Here is a 20909-nt window from a genome sequence, read left to right on the forward strand (position 1 = left end):
TTTGTATTCGCGTTGTGCGAGCTAACAACACTATCTTATACTTTCTCTCTTGTGAGAGCAGATCCCACACTGTAGTGAGTCAGTGCTTTTATCAATGTGATATTTGGAGTAGTTTGTTCTGAGAGTTTGTTCTTGAGTGCTGCACACTAATGCCTCAGTGGACCATTTTAAGTCTCCTTTTTGCAGCCATTGCCAGGTTCTATTCCAATCAATTTCATCTTTATTCTTCAATAACTGACTGTGCGTTTTCTTGTCCTGCCATATTTTCTTCATCTGCTCTCTCTGGTCTTTCTTGAATTATGTTGGATCTACAGCTTGGACATGCTACCTTAAAGCTGCATTCTGACACCTCATTACAACCATATTTACCTCCCTTCTTGACACCACTCTAGAAGTGGATCTCTCAGTTCACCAGATATTATCTGACCCTCTCTCCAGCACTCCAGCACTCCATCCCCACATCTCTCTTCTTTATCTTCCTTACTCTCTCACTATCTTAAGGATCCTCATCAGACCTGTAGGCACTTCATACACTCAACTTATATTTCCCCACTGACAATTTGGTATCAAAATTTATCATTCACTCTCACTATTTATCTATCTCTTACTGCCTATTACTCTGTCACTCCTATCCTCTCTGGCGCTAGCGCCATGATAATATGTACCGCGGGTAGAGAAGGAAGTGTTGCCTTGTAGTAAGTTTATTGAAAGGTGGGTGAATGTTGGAAGAATGGCCAGTGTGAAAAGACCAATTCTGAGCGTGCACCTGTAAACAAAAGGAGAAGAGCTCTTGCCCTGTTGTTCAGGCACCTGTAGCTTCTGTGGGTTTTTTCCACGAAGTCCTTAAAGTTATTGGGAGTTTTAAATTGTTTAATTTTTAATCGTTATTTATATTATTTACACGTTGTAAAACACATTGTATCGTCCTGTTTTTGTCTTTTATGTTGTGTGTTTTAATGTAAATTTTATGTAAGCCTTTGTGGCCAATAAACGAATTAATTATTATTATTATTATTATTATTGTTATTATTATTATTATTATTATTATTATTATTATTATTATTATTATTATTATTAATAATAATAATTATAATATTGACGCTGCACAGTATACAATATCGTGAGGTTGCTGATTGAAGATATTGTGTCTAACGGGGGTTCGTACTGTTTGTCAAGTCACAAGGACTTAAGCCCAATATACCCAACATGACTAGCCGTCTGATAAGGGTACACCAGATACATGCATTATAACCATATGTGCACGACATGGTGACCGTACATCAAGATGAGTAACGCATGACCTTGCAGCTAGCGACCAGTTAGAATTTTCTTCAGGTTGGGTAGCCCATCCTGCTCAAAAGGCCCTGAATAATGTTTGTTAAAGGATGATGAATGAAACACCCATCTTTTCAGAGGTAATTAATTCAAACCACACAAAATTCCTTTCAACATATGGCTATGATTCTCGCACACTACTTCTCATGATCAGAGATGCACATGTCATCAGCCACTAAGCGACATGCTCAATTGGTTAAGGTCAAACAACTGACAAGCAAATCTGTGGTATTGAGCAGAATATTTGCTGTAACCCATCATTTATAACAAGAGAAAACATGATAACACTTCCAATCAGTTAAGGTCAGAAGCTCAGAGGGTCACTACCTGATACTGCATCAAGGCATTTATTATTAGTATTATTATTATTATTATTATTATTATTATTATTATTATTATTATTATTATTATTATTATTGAGTGAGAGAGCAGTGCATGCCATCAAAGTGACACTGGGGTAAAATATACGAAGCACATTATACCCATCATGACTACCCGTCTGATAAGGGTACACCAGGTACATGCATCACAACCATATGTGCGCGACATGGTGATCTCATATCAAGATAAACAGCGCATGACCTCGCAGGTGGGGCCCAGTTAGAATTTTCTTCCAGTCGAGTAGCCCATCCCACTCAAAAGGACCCTGAATAAGGTTTGTTTAAGGATGTTGAACAAAACATCCATGTTTCCAAAGGTGAATTATTCAAACCACAAAGAATTCCTCTCAACACATGGCTATGATGCTCCCCCACTACTTCTGCTCATGATCAGAGATGCACATATCATCAGCCACCAAGGGACATATACAACTGGTTAAGGTCAAACAACTGGCAAGCAAATCTGTGGCATTGTGTAGAATATTTGCTGTAGACCATCTTTTTATACTAAGACAAAACAATGTACATGATAACACTTCCAATCAATTAAGATCAGAAGCCATGAGAGCCACTGCCCGGTACTGCATCCGGGCATTTATTATTATTATTATTATTATTATTATTATTATTATTATTATTATTATTATTATTATTATTATTCAGTAGTTTTATTTTTATAACGTGCTTTCACTTCACTACCGAGCGCAGCTCTGTGCGCCTTGGGTATGTGCTGTGGTTTGCTGTGGTGCTCTTATGTTTACTGTATTGAAAGTGTTTTGCGTAGAATGTGTGCAGTACCCAGTAGTGCAATTTTCTGTATGTTATATATATTTGTAAGTCCTGCTATTTTTGTTATGTATTTGTCTGAATATTTTTTTATTATACCTAAGGCACCTACTATGATAGGAATTGTTTCTGTTTTTAGATTCCACATTCGAGTTATCTCTATTTCCAGGTCTTTGTATTTTGAAAGTTTTTCCATTTCTTTTAGAGAAACGTTGTCATCTGCTGGTATTGATACATCAATTAGAAAGCATTTTTTTTCTTCATGATCTTTGACAACTATATCTGGTCTATTTGCCTTAATTTCTCTATCTGTGTGTATTGGCATATCCCAGAGTATGGTTGCTTTCTCGTTTTCTGTGACCTTTTCTGGCGTGTGTTTATACCATCTTTTTTCTGTTGTTATTCCATAATGTTGGCATAGCTTCCAGTGTATATAGGTCCCAGCTCTGTCGTGTCTGTGAATATATTCCTTCTTAGCCAGGACTGGGCAGCCAGAGATAATATGATTTATTGTTTCTTGTCGATCTCCACATATTCTACAGTTACTTGTTATATTTCTTTTCATTATGTGTTTTTGGTAATTTCTGGTGGGGAGGCTTTGGTCTTGTGCAGCAATTAAAAATTCTTCAGTCTCTGCTTTGAGTCCTGAGCTTCTCAGCCATTGCTGGGATTTTTCTCTGTCTATTTCTTTCGCATTTGGTTTAGCCCAGTATTTACCATGTAGGGGCTTTTCTTGCCATCGTTTTATCATGGTCCGTTGCTGTTCTAGTTTTAGTTTGGATTTCATTTGTTTTATAGCTTTTGTTGTTTCTTCTTCTTCTTCTTCTTCTTCTTCTTCGTATTTGTTAGGTAGATTGATTTCTTGTTTGTATTTGTGAGCTTCCTTAAATACTGAAAACAGTTTTTTTTTTGCTCGTGTTTTGTGGCTATTTGTATTAGTTTCCCTTGCTTCTGGAGTAGGTATTTTTGCAGTCCTATGGTGGTTATTTTATAATAGTTTTCTAGCTGTATAAGACCCCTGCCACCTTCTGTGCGTTGTATATATAGCCTTTCTATGTCAGATTTTGGGTGGTGCATCCTATATCCTGTCATTATTTTTCTTGTTTTCCTGTCTATTTTACATATTTCGTTTAGTGTCCAGTTAAGGATGTTGTAGCTGTAGCTTATAACTGGGACAGCTAAAGTGTTGATACCCATTATCTTGTTTTTAGCATTGAGCTCTGTTTTTAGTATTGATCTAACTCGTCTATAGTACTCTTTCTTTATTTTTTCTTTCATTTGTGTATGTTGTATCCTATCTAGTTCATTGACTCCTAAATACTTATATGGTTGGCTTTCGTCTAGTTCTCTTATTTCATTGGCTTTATCTAGTGTTATATTGCTACTTTTAACTAATTTTCCTCTTTTCAGGGTTGCTTTGGCACATTTTTCTAATCCGAATTTCATTTCTATTTCCTTGGTAAAGCCGTGTACTGTCTGTAGTAGTGTTTCTAGCTCTTTGTCGTTTTTTGCATATAATTTTAGGTCATCCATATATAGAAGGTGGCTGACTGTTTTTCCATAGCATTTGTAACCGCATCCAGTTCTATTTAGCAATTCTGTTAAAGGTGTGAGTGCCAGGCAGAACAGGAGTGGAGAGAGCGTGTCTCCCTGGAATATTCCTCTTCTAATGGGGATGGCTTTCGTTTTCACAAGTCCCTCTTTTGTTTGGAGCTGTAGCACTGTCTGCCATTTGTTCATTGAGTGCTCTATGTATTTTATGATAATTGGTGCCACCTTATTTATGGCTAGTGTTTCCAGAATCCACGTGTGGGGAACACTGTCGAAAGCCTTTTGGTAGTCCACCCAGGCCATACTGAGGCCTTTCTTCTTTCTGCGGCTGTCTTCAGTTATGGCTTTATTGATCAATAATTGATCTTTACAGCCGTATGAGCCCTTGCAGCATCCCTTCTGCTCTTCTGGAAACAGGTTGTTATTTTCCAGGTGTTTACTCAATCTCTGCGATATTATTGCAGTAAAGGCTTTGTAGATCGTAGGGAGACAGGTTATAGGTCTATAGTTTTGTGGTTTCTCCGTTTCCGTGGATTTGGGGATTAAGATGGTTTTCCCTTTTGTGAGCCATTCAGGCATTGTCTCTGGATCTGCTAGTATGTTGTTAAAGTTTTCTGCCAGCTTTTTATGCATTGCTGGCAGGTGTTTTAACCAGAAATTGGGGATCTTGTCGTGTCCAGGTGCCTTCCAGTTGCTTAGTCTTTGCAGTGTCTGGGTGACCTCTTCAGTTGTTATAGGGGCCCAGAGTTGCTCAGGTGCTAAGTTCGTTGTTTTAATGGTCCTTTTTTGGGGTTGTTGCTTCACTGACCATATTTGTTTCCAGAATTTCTCTAGTTCTTCTGCTGTTGGTGCTGAAGTAATGTCTATTTTATTTTTACCCAGTTCTTGGTAAAGTTTTTTGGGGTTGGATTTGAACTGTTTGTTTTGTTCAAAGAAACGTTGGCGTTTCTCATACCGGCGGATCCTCTGTGCTTTGGCAAGGATGTCTTGCTTTAGTTTTTCTTTTGCCTCAGGTAAGTCTTTTTATTATTATTATTATTATTATTATTATTATTATTATTATTATTATTATTATTATTATTATTATTATTATTTAATTGTTCAACATTTGGTAGTTTGAGACAAATTTCTACTGCATCACCTGCTACACCTCCGCATTACCGGGGTGTGTGTAGCATTGTGTGTTCTTTTCTGTTGTTTTGAGAGTGTGCAAACTATTCCCAGTATTGTTTTGTGTTAGTTTTTTTTTCTCTTGACGTTTGGTGCAGTCTTTTGTTGAACTACTGCTTGTATTGTGTGTTGAGTATGTAATGCGTTGGTTATCTAGTTTGCTGGTGGAAGTTTATTTCATTGGGTAATTGCTGTATAGTGTTGTCTTGTGTTTGTGGGTTGTTTTATTTAGGTTGTATTATTGAATTGAATTTCGTATGACGTGGACTGTTCCTAGCAGGGCTATTTTTTTTGGATAGTATGTAGTGTTGAGGATCCAGGTATAACTTCTACGCTTTTGTTCATATGTTTTTTATCATGCCCAATGCTCCAGCTATTAATGGCATTGTTTTCACATTCATATCCCATATCTTGAATACTTCAATTTCAAGGTCTTTGTACTTTGATAATTTCTTCATTTCCATTTGGACAATATTTTGATCAGCGGGGACTGTAATGTCTATCAGTAAGCAAGTGTTTTTTTCCAATCCTTGATTATTATGCTTAGGCGATTAGCCTTTATATGTTTGTCAATTTGAACAGACATATCCCAGATAATTATGGTCTGGTCGTTGTCTTGTACCTTATTTGGCACACGTTTATACCAGGTATTGTCAGCTTTAATGTTGTAATGTTGGCATATTGTCCAGTGGATATAACTACTTACTCAGTTGTGTCTGTATATATATTCAGATTTGTCCGAAATTATGTGTTCAACTGACACATTGTACTGGTTTGCACATTTTGCATTTGGTGTTAGGAACTGTTTTCATTATTTTGCTTTTATAATTTTTTGTAGTCAAGTATTGGTCTTGTGCAGCGAGAATCAGTCCTTCCGTTTCAAATTTTTGGCCAGAACCTTTGAGGAATTTGCTAAGTAAAAGCAAATTCCTCTCTGTTAAGCTTTGCAGAGTGTTGGCCATGGAGTGACTTTTCTCTCCGTTTCTTCTTCAATATCTTTTGTAATTCTGTTTTCACGTTATTTTTTTTGCCTCTTTGACCATTTCTATGTTGTCATCTGAGATCAGTGTATCAGTGTAGTTTGTTTCTGTTTTGCATTTTGTCGCTTCTTTGTGTATAGAGAAAAATCTCTTGTTGCTTTATTACATGCAGTAGTCTTCCACTCTTTGTTTCTGAGTACTTCCTAGCCCAACTGTTGCTATTTTATAATAGTTCTCTATTTGTATCAGACCACGGCCACCTTCTGAGCGGGGTAGATATAGTCTGTCTCTTCTCAGTGTAACTCTGGCACATTTGTCCAGCCCCAAGCTCATTCAGGTGTCCTTGCTGAAACTATGGTCAATTTTCATAAGGTCTCTCTGTTCCACGGTGCTTTTAGCGAAAAGTTTTAGGTCATCCATGTACAGGAGATAGTTTATTGTTTATCCATAGCACCTATAACCCATGTGGGTTTCGTTTAACAAGTTTGTTAGCGGGTTTAAACAATGACAGAAAAGTAGGGTTAACAGTGAGTCTTCCTTCTTATGGGAATAGAGTAGGTTCTAATCATCTGTGAGTCATTTTTTAATGTTATACTGGTTTTCCAGTTTGCCATTGCATGTTTAATATATATTAGTAGTGGTAGGGCTACCTTATTCGTGTGGAGAGATTCCAGTATCCTTGAGTGTGAAACACTGTTGAATGCTTTCCGGTAACCAATCGAAGTCATATTCAAGTTTTTCTTTCTCGTCGTACACTCCTCTATAATGACTCGGTTTATCAGAAGTTGCTCCTTACAGCCATACATCCCTGTCCGTCACCCTTTTTGTTCTTCTGGAAAAACATTGTTGTTTTCCAGGTATTTTATAAGCTGGTTATAGATGACTGATGTTAGTTTTGTAGGATGTTGATAGGCATGTTACTGGTCTGTAATTTTGTGGGTGTACGGTGTATTTGTTTTTGGGAATTAAAGTGGTTTGTCCTTCCAGCATCGAGTTTGGTGTTGATATCTGGCTCACTTATCAATAACTTGAATGCTGCCGCTAAGTGGTTATGAGTACTGGTGAGGTGTTTCAACCAGAAATTGGGGACCTTGTCCATACTTGGAGTTTTCCAGTTGCTGGACGGGTAGTTATGATGGGTATACTGGACTTCGTATATTTTACCCCAGCGTCACTTTGATAGCACGCACTGCTCTCTCACTCAATAATAATAATAATAATAATAATAATAATAATAATAATAATAATAATAACACAAGAGCAGCTTGGGGGAAGTGGGGATGAGTCGATTACATCCCCCCCCCCCAGTGTTCAACTGGTACTGATTTTATCGACCCCGAAAGGATGAAAGGCAAAGGTGACCTCGGCGAAATGTGAATTAGGAACGTGGTGATGGGCGAAATACCGCTAAGCATTTCGTCCAGCGGGCTAACGACTCTGCTAGCTCGCCACCTTAATAATGATAATAATAATAATAACAATAATGATAATAATAATAATAATAATAATAATAATAATAATAATAATAATAATAATAATAATAATAATGATGATGATGATGATGATGATGATGATGATGATGATGATGATGATGATGATGATAATGATAATAATTATAATTGTTTCTTTATTAACCACAAGGTTTTACATGAAAAAGAAAAACATGGACAGTACGGGACAAACAAAGAATGTGTGTGTGTATGTGCGTGAGTGTGTGTTGTTGTGAGGGTTTTGCGTGTAAACAAGACCAACAAAATTTTAAAATCAACAACGTTTGACCCTCAATAGATAATAATCCGTTCTCAGCTCGCCGCCTTGGACAACAATAATAAAAATTATGAGAAAATAAAAATAACATTTATATATATATAAAGAAGCCCGTCGTATATGTATATATGTGTGTGTATGTGTTTGTGTGTCTGTGTTTGTCCCCCTAGCATTGCTTGACAACCGATGTTGGTGTGTTTATGTCCCCGTCACTTAGCGGTTTGGCAAAACAGACCGATAGAATAAGTACTAGGCTTACAAAGAATAAGTCCTGGGGTCGATTTGCTCGACTAGAGGTGGTGCTCCAGCATGGCCGCAGTCAAATGACTGAAACAAGTAAAAGAGAGTAAAGAGAGTATATATATATATATATATATATGAGAGAGAGAGAGTGAGTGAGTAAGTGAGTGAGTGAATGAGTGAGAAATAAAGATAGAAAAGCATGGACAATAAATCGTAAAGTGCACGTACCTCCGGTCAGTAATAACTACGTAGTAGTAGTAGTAGTAGTAGTAGTAGTAGTAGTAGTAGTAGTAGTAGTAGTAGTAGTAATAGTAGTCATTTATGTTGTGTAGCTTTAGGGCTACTTTGATTAAGCTAAGAAACAACGGCCTGAACAACGATATGTTATCCACAGATCAGTAACTCAGAATATGCAATATTGAGCTGTGGTTTAGGACCATGCTGCATTTCCTAACGTGCAATGATCGATTGCATATGACATTGTCTAACGTTATGCACATATTGTTCTTATATTGTTCTTGTTGTTGGTCAAACTTAATTTCAGTTCGTCTTTGATCAAAGTTGCTCCAACCATAACCATCCTGCCATTGTGTAGCTTCGATTTTATTATCAATATGGTATATCACTTTCAAGATAGCAGGGTATGACTTGAGGGAGAGTTCGCTACTGTTTTAGCAGATCAAGCGACCATGGTACCAATTAGCATTTATGTAAACTGAACCGGCATAAAATTTAGTGTTTTTGTTTTAAAATATACTAACCTTCCAGTTACAGGATGCAAACAATCGACCTATTCAACCGGTTGTCCGGTGCTTTAACGACACAGCTTGCAGCGATTTTTAATCTGTATTAGATAGAAAGTACATATGTATGTATGTATGTATGTATGTATGTATGTATGTATGTATGTATGTATGTATGTATGTATGTATGAATATATCCATGTATGGATGCATGTATATATGTATGTTTGTAGGTATGCATACATATGTATAACATATATACACAGACATTCTTTTATTCTTTTATTTTTTTACTTGTTTCAGTCATTTGACTGCTGGAGCACACACACACACACACACACACACACACACACATATGTTATTTATATATATGTATATATGATACATATATTATATATAATATTATTTACGCACTCCATATATATACTATACACACATACATGTAAATATAAGTATGTATATATATCCGTACATACGTATATGCATATACACATATATAATAAAGGCATTTTAGATGAGTTTAATATATATATATATATATACATATATATATATATATATATATATATATATATATATATATATATATATATGTATGTATATATATATATATATATATATATATATATATACATGCATGTGTATATATATATATATATATATGTATGTATGTGTATGTATGTATGTATGTATGTGTATATATATATATATATATATATATATATATATATGTGTGTGTGTGTGTGTGTGTGTGTGTGTGTGTGTAGCCCTAAATTGATGTTGTTTGGATAATTGGATTCTTGTATGAATATGATCTTTTGTTTTTGTTCTTCTAATTATCTGAGAGGAAGCTTTGCAATAATAGTAAATTCATTATTCCTGATTATTTTAAAGTCTGCAAGCAGGAAAATGACCTCCTAACCGGAACCGCTTCTTAGAATATTAAGACCGGGATGAAAAATATCTTAAGTTTTTCACCCTATTAAGAAAACACACATACAAAAAATAAAAAAAATTCCAACAAAATTATAGGAGTTTGCTTTTCTCCTAGAATAACTAGAATAATTTTCAGACAATAATGATCTTAGAAACTCAGAACAAAAAAGAGAAAAAAAAACAGACGTGGTTATGTGTTAAGAAGCTTGCTTCTTTTGTACATGTAGCTGGATTTAGACCTATTGCATGACACCTTGGACAAGTGATTCTTCTATAGCCCGAAACGATCAAAGCCTTTCGAGTGGATTTACTAGACAGAAAATAAAAGAAGCCCGTTGTGGTTGTGTGGAAAGAAGTTTGCTTCCCAACCACATGGTCTCGAGTTCAGTCTCACTGCGTGGCATCTTGAGCAAGTGTCTTCTACTATTGTCCCGAGGCGACCAAGGCCATAAGGAATTTGGTAGACGGTTGTCATAAACAACCCGTCATATATATATATATATATATCTAGTCGTTGTCTTTATGTCTGTTCCCCGCCACCGCTTGACGACCGATGTTAGTGTGTTGCCATCCTTGTAACTTAGTGGCTCAGGAAAAGAGTCCGACAGAATAAAATCAGACTCAAGTACTGGAATCCATTCGTTCGACTGAGATTTAATAAGGTGATACCCTAGCATTGCCGCAGTCTAATGACTGAAACAAGTAAAAAAATCTCTATGTATCTATGTGTATGTATGTTGTATTTCTCTTTCACCACCAACTGACAATCGGAGCTGGTTTGTTTATGTCCCGTAACTTAGTAGTTCGGCAAACTGAACGATAGAATAAAGATGAAAGGTAAAGTTGATCTCGGTGCTATTTAAACTGAGAACGTAAAGAGCCGAAAGAAATACCTACAAGCGTTTGTTCGACGCATTAACTATTCTACCAGCTCGTCACGTTTAATAATAATCCTTTCTATTATAGACACAAGGCCTGAAATATTTTGGTTAAGGAATTAGTCGATTTCATCGATCCCGGTGTTCAACCAATACTTATTTTATCGATTTCGAAAGGATGAAAGGAAACTGAACTAAGAACGTGAAGAACCAGAAGAAATGCCGCTAAACATTCTGTCCGACGCCCTAATTATTCTGCCAGCTTACCACCCCCGTCCTCTTACAAATACCCTTTTTACTTTAGGCATGAAGATTGAAATTTTGCGGGAGGGGGCTAGTCTATTCCTTCAACCTGACTGCCACTATAATTTATCAGCCCGAAAGGATGAAAGTCAAAGTTGACCTCGGCGGAATTTGAACTCAGAACGTAAGGCGGTGCTCCAACATAGCCGCAATCAAATGACTGAAACAAGTAAAAGAAATAAAGAATAAAACCGTAAGAAATACCGCTGAGCATTTTGTACTGCTCATTAACAGTTCTGTCAGTTCGCCACCCCCACCAAATTATAACAAAGGTTTTCTCATTTATATAGTCACTCTCTCTAGGACAGGAGGACTTAGTCGATAAAATGCTGGTATTTAATTCATTGACACCTAATGCATGAACAGCAGCATTGACATGTGCGATATTTGAACTTATGACGTAAACGGATGTAATTAAACACACAACAGAGACTCTTGTCCGATTTTCCACCGATTTCTCTAATCTACTGCCCTCTCACTGCTCATAATGATAGCATGGTTCAGTGGTTAGCGCGTCGAGCTCACTATCATGAGATAGTGAGTTCGATTTCCGAACAAGGCTGTGAGTTGCGACGTCACTGGTGCCAAGCTGCATCGGCCTTTGCCTTTCCCTTGGAATACATCAGTTGCGTGGAGAGAGGAGGCTGGTATGCATAGGTGACTGCTGGTCTTCCATAAACAACCCTGACCGGACTTGTGCCTCGGAGGGTAACTTTTAGGTGCAATTTCAATGTCATTCATGACCGAAGGGGGTCTTTATACGTCCCCATATGTTGTGGGCGAGAACAGTCGAATCATTAGACCCAGTAGAACGAATGGCTAAGTGAATCTGATGGTCAGTCCACATTGCTCCGTAAGCCAGTTTCTCAGTTTCTTTGGATTATATATTCATCCTTGGATGAAACGCCAGTCCGTCGCATGACCGGAACACCGTGAAATGAAGTTTTATTCTCAAGAACACAACGCATCGCCCAGCCGAGGAATCGAAACCACAATCATGAGCCCCAAACCTTAATCACTATGTCATGCACCTCCACATTTGACATCAGCGATATTTGAACTCAGAGTATAATGTTATAAAGCATTTAATCCGGTATTCCGTTTATTCGGTTATCCACCACCGTCATTGCCACAACAAAACCAACAACAACGATAATAATAAAATATTTTAAAAAATATTTTAAGGTTGAAATTCACTAATTACCTGATGAGGAACTCTGTCTAAGTGTACGAATAGGTGATATACTTCATGACTTGTATGATGAGAGACTCCACTATGTGATTTTATACTTTGTTGAGGTACCCTATTATGAGGGTGTGTTTTTCGTGCATAACGCTTTCATACTTGTTGCAGTCCTTCATAATATGCTTCGTGAGGATTAACCTCTTGAAATTACTCCTCACCACTTATTTCTCAGTCTTCCTAGGCTTCTCTCTCTGAAATCTTCTGTTCTCTTGGAGCGCTCAACACATCTTTATACAACCGACATCCTCATTAAGTACCACATGTCCTGATCAACACTGTATCCTCTCTTTTACTCTATATCTGATTCCTCTTGTATCCACTTTTCTCCCCTCAGTTTATTTACGCTCTATCATTCATACACATTAAAATTTCACATCCAGCAGAGCAAGCTCGTCTCATCTCTTTTCAATTTTCACAAATCTTCTGCATTCAAGCCCCCTGTTTAGCTCCAAATCAACATCATTTCATAAACAAATATTATACGCTCTGCCATTCATTCTGAAGAGTAGATTGTACGATGTTTAGCAGTCTGTAGAGTTATTTTCTCCCTAAACGTTACTCACCCTGTCCTTAAACTGTTTTTTTCTTATGTTTTCAGAGCAACCACCTACATTAGATACCGAAAGTTGCAAAAGCTATCAACAAATTCTAGGGAAAAATAAAAATAAAATATTTCACCGGTGCACGTAATGCTAACTTCTGTGCATCCGCAACATAAGTCGTCTGTCTTTCTTATCGACCTTCCTGTGATCCGCTACATTGACTCTGTGTTCGTAGTTTACAAATATTACAATGTATGGAATTTTCAGCTACTCTTTATCTGCACATATCAAACACTCACCTCATAGATGTAAAGCTCTGTCTTCATTCCGGCAATCCAAAAATCTTGGTTAGGACTATATGGGTTTTCTTGGTACAAAGGTTTTGCTTCCAGATTTGGTATTCTAAAATTTTGATATATTCAGTTATGATAAGATCATCGATGAACAGCATTAACTGCGGACAGTTTGTCTTGAAGTCTTTAAAGTTATAAACAGCAGGGAGACAAGAACTGAGTCCTAATGGACATCAATCTGTAAGTTAAATATGTTATTAAACTCATTAGTAACTCTCGCCTTGTTGGCAAGACTTCAATATATAGCTTGCACGGCTCTTACAAGCTATTCAACTATCATTAGTTACAATCACCGCTATCATTCCTTACAACCGCCGCTATCATTCCCTATAACCGTCGCCAACATTACCCATAACCAGCAGTATCATTACCTGCAATCACCGCTATCATTACCTTCGACCGCTGCTATTACTACCTACAACTGTCATTATCCTCTACAACTGCTAGTATCATCCCTACTACCACTGATATCATTACCCCACAACTGCTACTATTATTTCTTACAGCTACCCCTATCATTCCCTACAACCTCCGTTATCATTCCCTACAACTAGTGCTATAATTCATTGAAAATTTCACTCATCAATTATTCCTAGTTTTCCTAGAGACCACCCCTCAGACTACAAAGCGTAGGTAAAGTGTTTTAGGTGTAGCTAAGTCCTTCTCCTATAGTAGTCTGGTTAGGAAGAGGGTATCGATCGTAACCCTTACAAGCATAAATCGGAACTGTATCTCACTTTTTCATTCTCTTTCCGATCAGGCTATGGATGATTCTGTAACACACATTGCCTGATTCATCAATTTGATGTCTCAGTAGGGTATCACCTTTCTCTTTGTCGCAGTTGCTGGTGATTCTATTATACCAATTATTAGCTATGACACTTCTACTACCTAACTGGTTACGCAGGTGACTACCTCGTGATCAACTTCGCCAGATAGTTTCAACACAATCTCTGATAAACCCGTTCACTTTCCTGTTGTTATATACTTCATAGTGTTTTTGCCTGTAAAGCTGTTGACTTCATTATCTTATCCCTCTGTCAGGTCTATATGGGGTACGCCATTTATCTTACTTTTTTTCTCCTCGATCAACAACTTTTCGTAGCAGTATTTCGGCATCACTGCTCTGTTATCACCCGCTACAACCGACGCAATCATTCCCTGCAATCTCGCAATCATTTCCTACAACCTTTGTTACCATTCCTTATAACCACCACTATCGTTCCTTACAATCACTACTTCCATTCCCTAGAAACATCATTTACATTCCCTACAACCACTGCCTTTAATTCACTGAAAATTCCATCCATCAAATGTCTCAGTGTTGACACATACCTTTTGAGAGAAAATGGATAAATGGAAACTGTATAGAAGCCTATAGGATAGATTGAACTTGCAATTCAAAGGCCCGGCCTTGTCACATACTGTGTTATGCTCACTGATTCTGTCTGAGAATTACTTTAGGAGACGTGTCTGTGGAATACTCAGTCACTTACACGTAAATTTAATGAGCTGGTAATTCAGTTGATCGAATAACTTAACCCTCATCGTCGAAACTAACGAGTAGCCATCTTTGTGTGTGTGTATTTCTATGAGTTATATGTGTGCATGTGTATGTGTTCATGTGTGTGTGTTTGTGAGAGTGAAAGAGAGAGAGAGAGAGAGAGAGAGAGAGAGAGAGAGAGAGAGAGAGAGAGTGTGTGTGTGTGTGTGTACGTGTGTTATTGTCAAATGACATTAAATACCGAAATATCTAACCACTCTAACTCACTAATGTCTCAGCTCTTGCTTATGAAAATAATTATATTTCAAAATTTTCTTTGAAGAGACACAAGTTTCTAAACGGGCCATAGGCGTCATTAAATATCCTGATCTATTAGTGGAATATGCTTGCAAGGCCAAGGAGAATGTATACGATGCAGTTCTCAATAAGAACGTAAGTATTTACCGTACTTATTTTCGAATTAAAATTTTATCTTTTACTGTTTCTGTCAGCGAACTGCTGTCATGCTAGGATAACCACCTAGAAGGGCTTCAATCGAACGAATCGACACTAATGCTTAATTTTTAAGTACTGGTACTTTTTCAATCAGCCTCTTTTGGCGAACCGCGATGTTATAGAAACGAAAACAAACCATCACTGGATGTCAAGTAATGGTGGGGTCAGATGCAAACGCAAAGACAATATCTATCTATCTATCTATCTATCTATTTGCAAATATATGCGACAAGCTTTATTAACTTCCATCTACCAAATCCACTCACAAAGCTTTGGTCGGCTTGGAGCTATAGTAGAAGACACTTGCTCAAAGTGCTACGTAATGGGACCGATCCTGGAACTATGCAGTTGGGAAGCGAACTTACTACCACACAGCACCTTGGCTATTATAAAGTACTGCCAACTCTCACACTGAACGAATATGACATGGTATCTTGTGTCAATTCTTTCTCTTATTGATTTAGGTGCCTGAGTAGTAGCAAGCAGGCATAAATATATTTTCAGCCCTCTTACACTTGACACATCAGAATATCTAGGACACAACCACTGGCAGGAGAAAGGACAGCTTCAGCACGTGGCTAATACTTATTTACAGTTGAGCAGACTGGAGTAATGTCTTATCACAGTTTCTCTAACTCCAGTCACAGTGTTGATAATTTACGTATTGGTGTTAGCTTCACAACTGTGACAAAATTGGCTTCAAGTTTTGGCGCAAGGCCAACAATTTAGGGGAGGGGTAAGTCGATTACATCGATCCCAGTGTTTACCTGGTACTTATTTTATCGACCCCGAAAGGATGAACGGTAAAGTCTACTTCGGCGGAATTTGAACTCAGAACGTAAAGACGGGCGAAATACTGCTAAGCGTTTTCCCCGGTACGCTAACGTTTCTGCCAGCTTGCTGCCTTATAACTGTGACAGTATTAATAATGTGCCATTCAAGGACTGAGTTGCATATTGTATCGTCACCCAGTTTAGGAATTGGACCCAAGACCTTATGTCTGTGAGCTGAATACTCAGTTATACGCCATGGAAACCGAGTAACCGGTCCCGTAAATCGATACAGTTATGCCTAAGGGATTCTCTTTACTTATTTTCTGGTGGTAGAAGGATTTGGTCAAAACTACAATCAAAGCTAATTTATTGTAAATGTTGAGTCCTGCATTTCACAATCAGTAATGGCTTTGTTTTCTCTGCTTGCTTCTGTTTTGCTCAGCCTTATCAAATAGTGGCCATGTAGTAGTTTTTATTGCCACTACCTCAGCGTAGTATTCTGCAGTTTCATTGTCAGTTTGTATTTACTTTGTTCATCTCAGTTTCTGTTGTTTGTTTTCTTATTACAGACGGCGAAATGGCTGAGTCGGTACAGCTGGGAAAAAATGTCTCACAGTATTTGTTCCGACTCACTACACCCTGAGTTGAAATCCAGCCGAGCTCAACTGTGTTTTTCATACTTTCAAGATCGATAAAAATAGTACCAATTCAGCGTAGAGAATTAGCGAAACTATCAGAAAATCAGGCCGGATGATCTGTCGTATTTGTTTCGGCTCTTTGCGTTCTGAGTTCAAATCCCACCATGGCCTTTTGAGTGGTAGGCTTAATTCGTCAAAAGTTTGGCATTTTGATGCTTTTAGTGAACCCCACTGTGTTACAGGAATTCGGGTCATGTCGCCAGTTCAAGGATTCCTCCTTTCCTTCCTGTCTCCCACTAGTCTTAGAGGCCCTGTAAAGGGTCACGGGAGCTGCCTTCTTTCTTGACTAACAATAAATAAATAAATAAATAAATAGCTGAATGATATCATTTATCATTTTTATCTTTTACTTGTTTGAGTCATTGGTTTTAGTCTAAGAAATCGATCCCAGCATTTATGGTCTTTCTTTTTTTTAATCTGGTACTTATTCTATCGAATTAATTTGCCAAACCGCTAAGTTACAGTTACGTAAACACACTAACACCGGTCGCCAAGCAGTGGGTGCGGGTATAACAAGCACAAACACAGACATAAACACACACACATATATATATATATATATATATATATATATATATATATATATATATATATATATATATATATATATGCCAGGCTTCCACACAGTTTTCGTCCACCAAATTCACTCACTAGGCGTTGGTCGGCCTGAGATTTGTAGAAGACACTTTCACAAAGTGCGTGCTGCGTAGTGCGACTAAACCCGAAACCGTGCGGTTGAAAAGTTAGCATTTAAACCTTAGAGTTATATGCCAGCCGTAGTTTTTACTGGCTGCTTTGGAGAAAATAGATTTTTGTTTTTGTTCGCTTTGTTACTTTTTGCATTCATTTTTTTCCTTTAGTGTTTACATGACATTTTTGTCGTTCTGCCCTGTGGATCCAGATAGTTTCTGTTTCATGATAGCTAGCATTGATGACAGTGTGTCATATTGGTTTCAAATTTTGCAGAAGGACACAGTTTTAGGGAATGGCGTTTAAATCGATTACATAAACCCCAGAGTTCAACTGGTACTTATTTTATCGACCTGGAAAAGATGAAAGGCAAAGTCGACCTCGGCGGAATTTGAACTCTGAACGTATTGACAGTTGAAATGCCGCTAAGTATTTTGCCGGCGTGCTAAAGATTCTGCCAGCTCGCCCTTTTATGATAGTGTGTTATATTGGTTTCAAATTTTGGAACAAGGCCAGCAATTTAGGGGAGGGGTAAATCGATAAATCGATTACATCGCCCCCAGAGCTCAGCTGGTATTTATTTTATCGACGAAGACGACCTCGGAGGAATTTGAACTCAGAGCATAATGACGGACAAAATGCCGCAAAGCATTTTGCCCGGCGTGGTGACGATTCTGCCAGCTAGCTGCCTTATGACAGTGTCTCATTTTAACGGATGTGGTGTTAGCTTTCGTATATAACCTGTATTGTACTGAAGTTTTTTAAAAAATGGGTCAGAGTGGAGAAAAACTATTTGATAAGATTGGTCTAAAATCCCTTGATGGAATTGGAGGAGATTCAACAAAAGGAAACGGAAATCTATTGCTTATCTCTGATTGGTCAGATTATCTTTGTTACAGAAGCAACTACAGTTGGTATTACCGAAAATATCTTCTGAGAACAAAGTAATTACCAAGCGGATTCGTACATATTTATACATTTAATCTATCTAACTCGTATCTCTATACACGAAGCATTTGTAATTATGTAATATAATTAAGCCCTCTTTTCTTCTGATATTTACATAGAATTTTATACATTTAATAACCAAAGATGATTACTACATATACTCTTCAAGATGGGGAATTTTAGGGACCAGTCATAGCCTGACTCCAGAAAATATATGATAGTATTCTTTGATTTATTGATTCTTTGACTTATTCCAGTCATTAGACTGCAGCCATGCTGGTGCACCGCCTACATACATACACACACACACACACACACACACACACACACACACACACACACGCACACACGTGCACACACATACGACAGGCGTCTTTCAGTTTCCGTTTACCAAATCCACTCACAAGGCTTTATTCGGCCTGGGGCACTTGCCCAAGGTGTTGCACAGCATGACTAAACCCGGAACCATGTGGTTGAGAGCAAACTTGTCACACAGTCACACCTGCACCTACGACAGCATTTCTTTGGGGGTATCCCATTCTTTATTGTATCCTGATTCGTGGTTAGGTATTTTTTTATTGCTTACACACAAACTTGGCATCCTGTTTGTTTATATTACTAGAAACAAGAGTCTTCATGGCTTCTGGTATTTTACGCAATTGCAAGTCTTTAAATCTCTAGTCACGAGAAACGATGGTAAGTACGTTTGTAATCTATACATTCTCTAATATTAATTATTCAGTAAGGCGGTGAGGTGGCAGAATCGTTAGTACGCCGGGCAAATGCTTAGCGCCATTTCATCCGTCTTTATGTTCTAATTCTGTCGAGGTCTGATTTGCCTTTCAACCTTTCGGGGTCGATAAAGTAAGAACTAGTTACACACCGGGGTCGATGCAATAGATTTACTCACCCCTCTCGTCCCCCGGAATCGCTGGCATTGCGCCAAAACTTGAAACCAATATTAATTAATCAGCGTTGCGATCTTTTTGATTAATCAATCTTTGTGGTCCATAGTTGATGCTCATTAAAATATTTCAAGATAGACACCATTCAGAGAATAAATGGAAAAAAGTGTATTGAAACTATATGTCTGCTTATCATAAATTTAGAAAAAATGTAACAGTAGGTCATTCTATCCAAATATGAAATTAATGTCAATTTGGAAAATTCATTTACAATACAAATTCATAAAAATAAAACATAAGAAAACAACATAGTGTTTTCTATTATAGCTTCGGATCGACCAAAGCATTATTCATTAAGGGTACACGTGTCTGTGGAGTGCTCAGCCACTTGCACGTTAATTTCACGAGCAGGCTGTTCCGTTGATCATTTATAACCACATTCTTTTAATACTGAATACTTTATTGATATCTACCATGATCTTTTAAGCCTACTTTATATATATATAAATGGGATAACTGACATGTTATTTTACTTCTCTTCTTTCAATACGTTAAGAACCTTGGTTTTTGCTTCTCTTCCAATAGGGAATCATAGATCTTGGACTGGCTGAAAATACACTGTGTGAGGATCTGATTCTGAAGAAGGTAAGTTTATTATCAAGAAATGTTACAGTACTGAACTTACACGCAGTTTTGATTTAATAATAATAATAATAATAATAATAATAATAATAATAATAATAATAATAATAATAATAATAATAATAGATCTTCTCTTGAGAAAAGATATTTAGTCAAAAAGAAAGGATTTAGGACAGTCATAGAAGAGTTGAAACAGTGTATCATATCAGCAGCAGGCCAGCTTTCCAGATATAAGAAAAAAATAAGATCAGTTTCAACAGAATAGATTATGTGAGACAGACCAGAGGAGATTTTATAACCAAATAAATAGTGGAGGAGAAAGTACTGGAGAAGAGAAACCTAATCCAGAAGAAACTAGAAAGTTCATGAGTAATATTTGGGATAAGTCAGTCAATCATAATGGCGGTGCAATATGGTTAAAGAAAGTGAGGGAAGAAGTAGTGAGTGAAAAGCAGCCAGATCTAAGACTAGCTAGTGCGTTAATAAGTAAGGTGTGAGGAAAAATACCGAATTGGAAGGGCCCAGAACCAGATTTAGTTCAAGGGTACTGGTTAAAGAAATTTCGTAGTTTACATGAGAGACTGAGGAAACAACTTCAGGATTGCTTTAACGAAGGAATAACACCAGATTGGATGACTAGAGGAAGAGTAGTACTCCTTATGAAAGATAAAAGCAAGGGTAATGTAGCTAATAATTATTGGCCAATCACCTGTTTACCATTATTGTGAAGGCTGTTAACAGGAATGTTTCACGTATATATGGTTGTTATTTTTTGATCACATAATAGATTAGATAGGATGATGTCTATATTACAGTAACCCATAATATGTTGTGCATGTATAGTAATATTACGGTCATGAAATTAGCATTAGCTTATTTCGCTCTTTCTCGCGGAACCCCTAGGAAATTTTGCAGAACTTTAGGGTCATAGGGAATCCCGGTTAAGAAACGCTGGACTACACAATCAAGTCCATGCAACAGAAGTTGCTGGAAAACATAGGTGGGATTGGCTGATGAAAGGATCACTGAAAAAGGAGACCG

The 20909-nt window shown here is 37.4% G+C and overlaps 1 protein-coding gene across 2 annotated transcripts in view; it reads left to right on the forward strand.

The window, feature by feature from the left end:
• LOC106867535 (1-aminocyclopropane-1-carboxylate synthase-like protein 1) overlaps window positions 1–20909 on the forward strand; it is a 52816-nt gene that overhangs the window by 2759 nt on the left and 29148 nt on the right. The window contains exons 2-3 of one of the 2 annotated variants that reach the window (XM_089352462.1): window positions 15040–15149; window positions 19812–19871. In XM_089352462.1, coding sequence (XP_089208588.1) covers window positions 15040–15149; window positions 19812–19871 — 170 coding nt within the window. Of the gene's footprint in view, window positions 1–15039; window positions 15150–18965; window positions 19018–19811; window positions 19872–20909 lie in introns of those variants that run through there. The other variant, XM_089352463.1, reaches the window with a different exon arrangement.

Source organism: Octopus bimaculoides, chromosome 5 (genome assembly GCF_046866305.1).
Source record: "Octopus bimaculoides isolate indiv1 chromosome 5, ASM4686630v1, whole genome shotgun sequence".
In the NCBI taxonomy this organism is placed as follows: domain Eukaryota; kingdom Metazoa; phylum Mollusca; class Cephalopoda; order Octopoda; family Octopodidae; genus Octopus; species Octopus bimaculoides.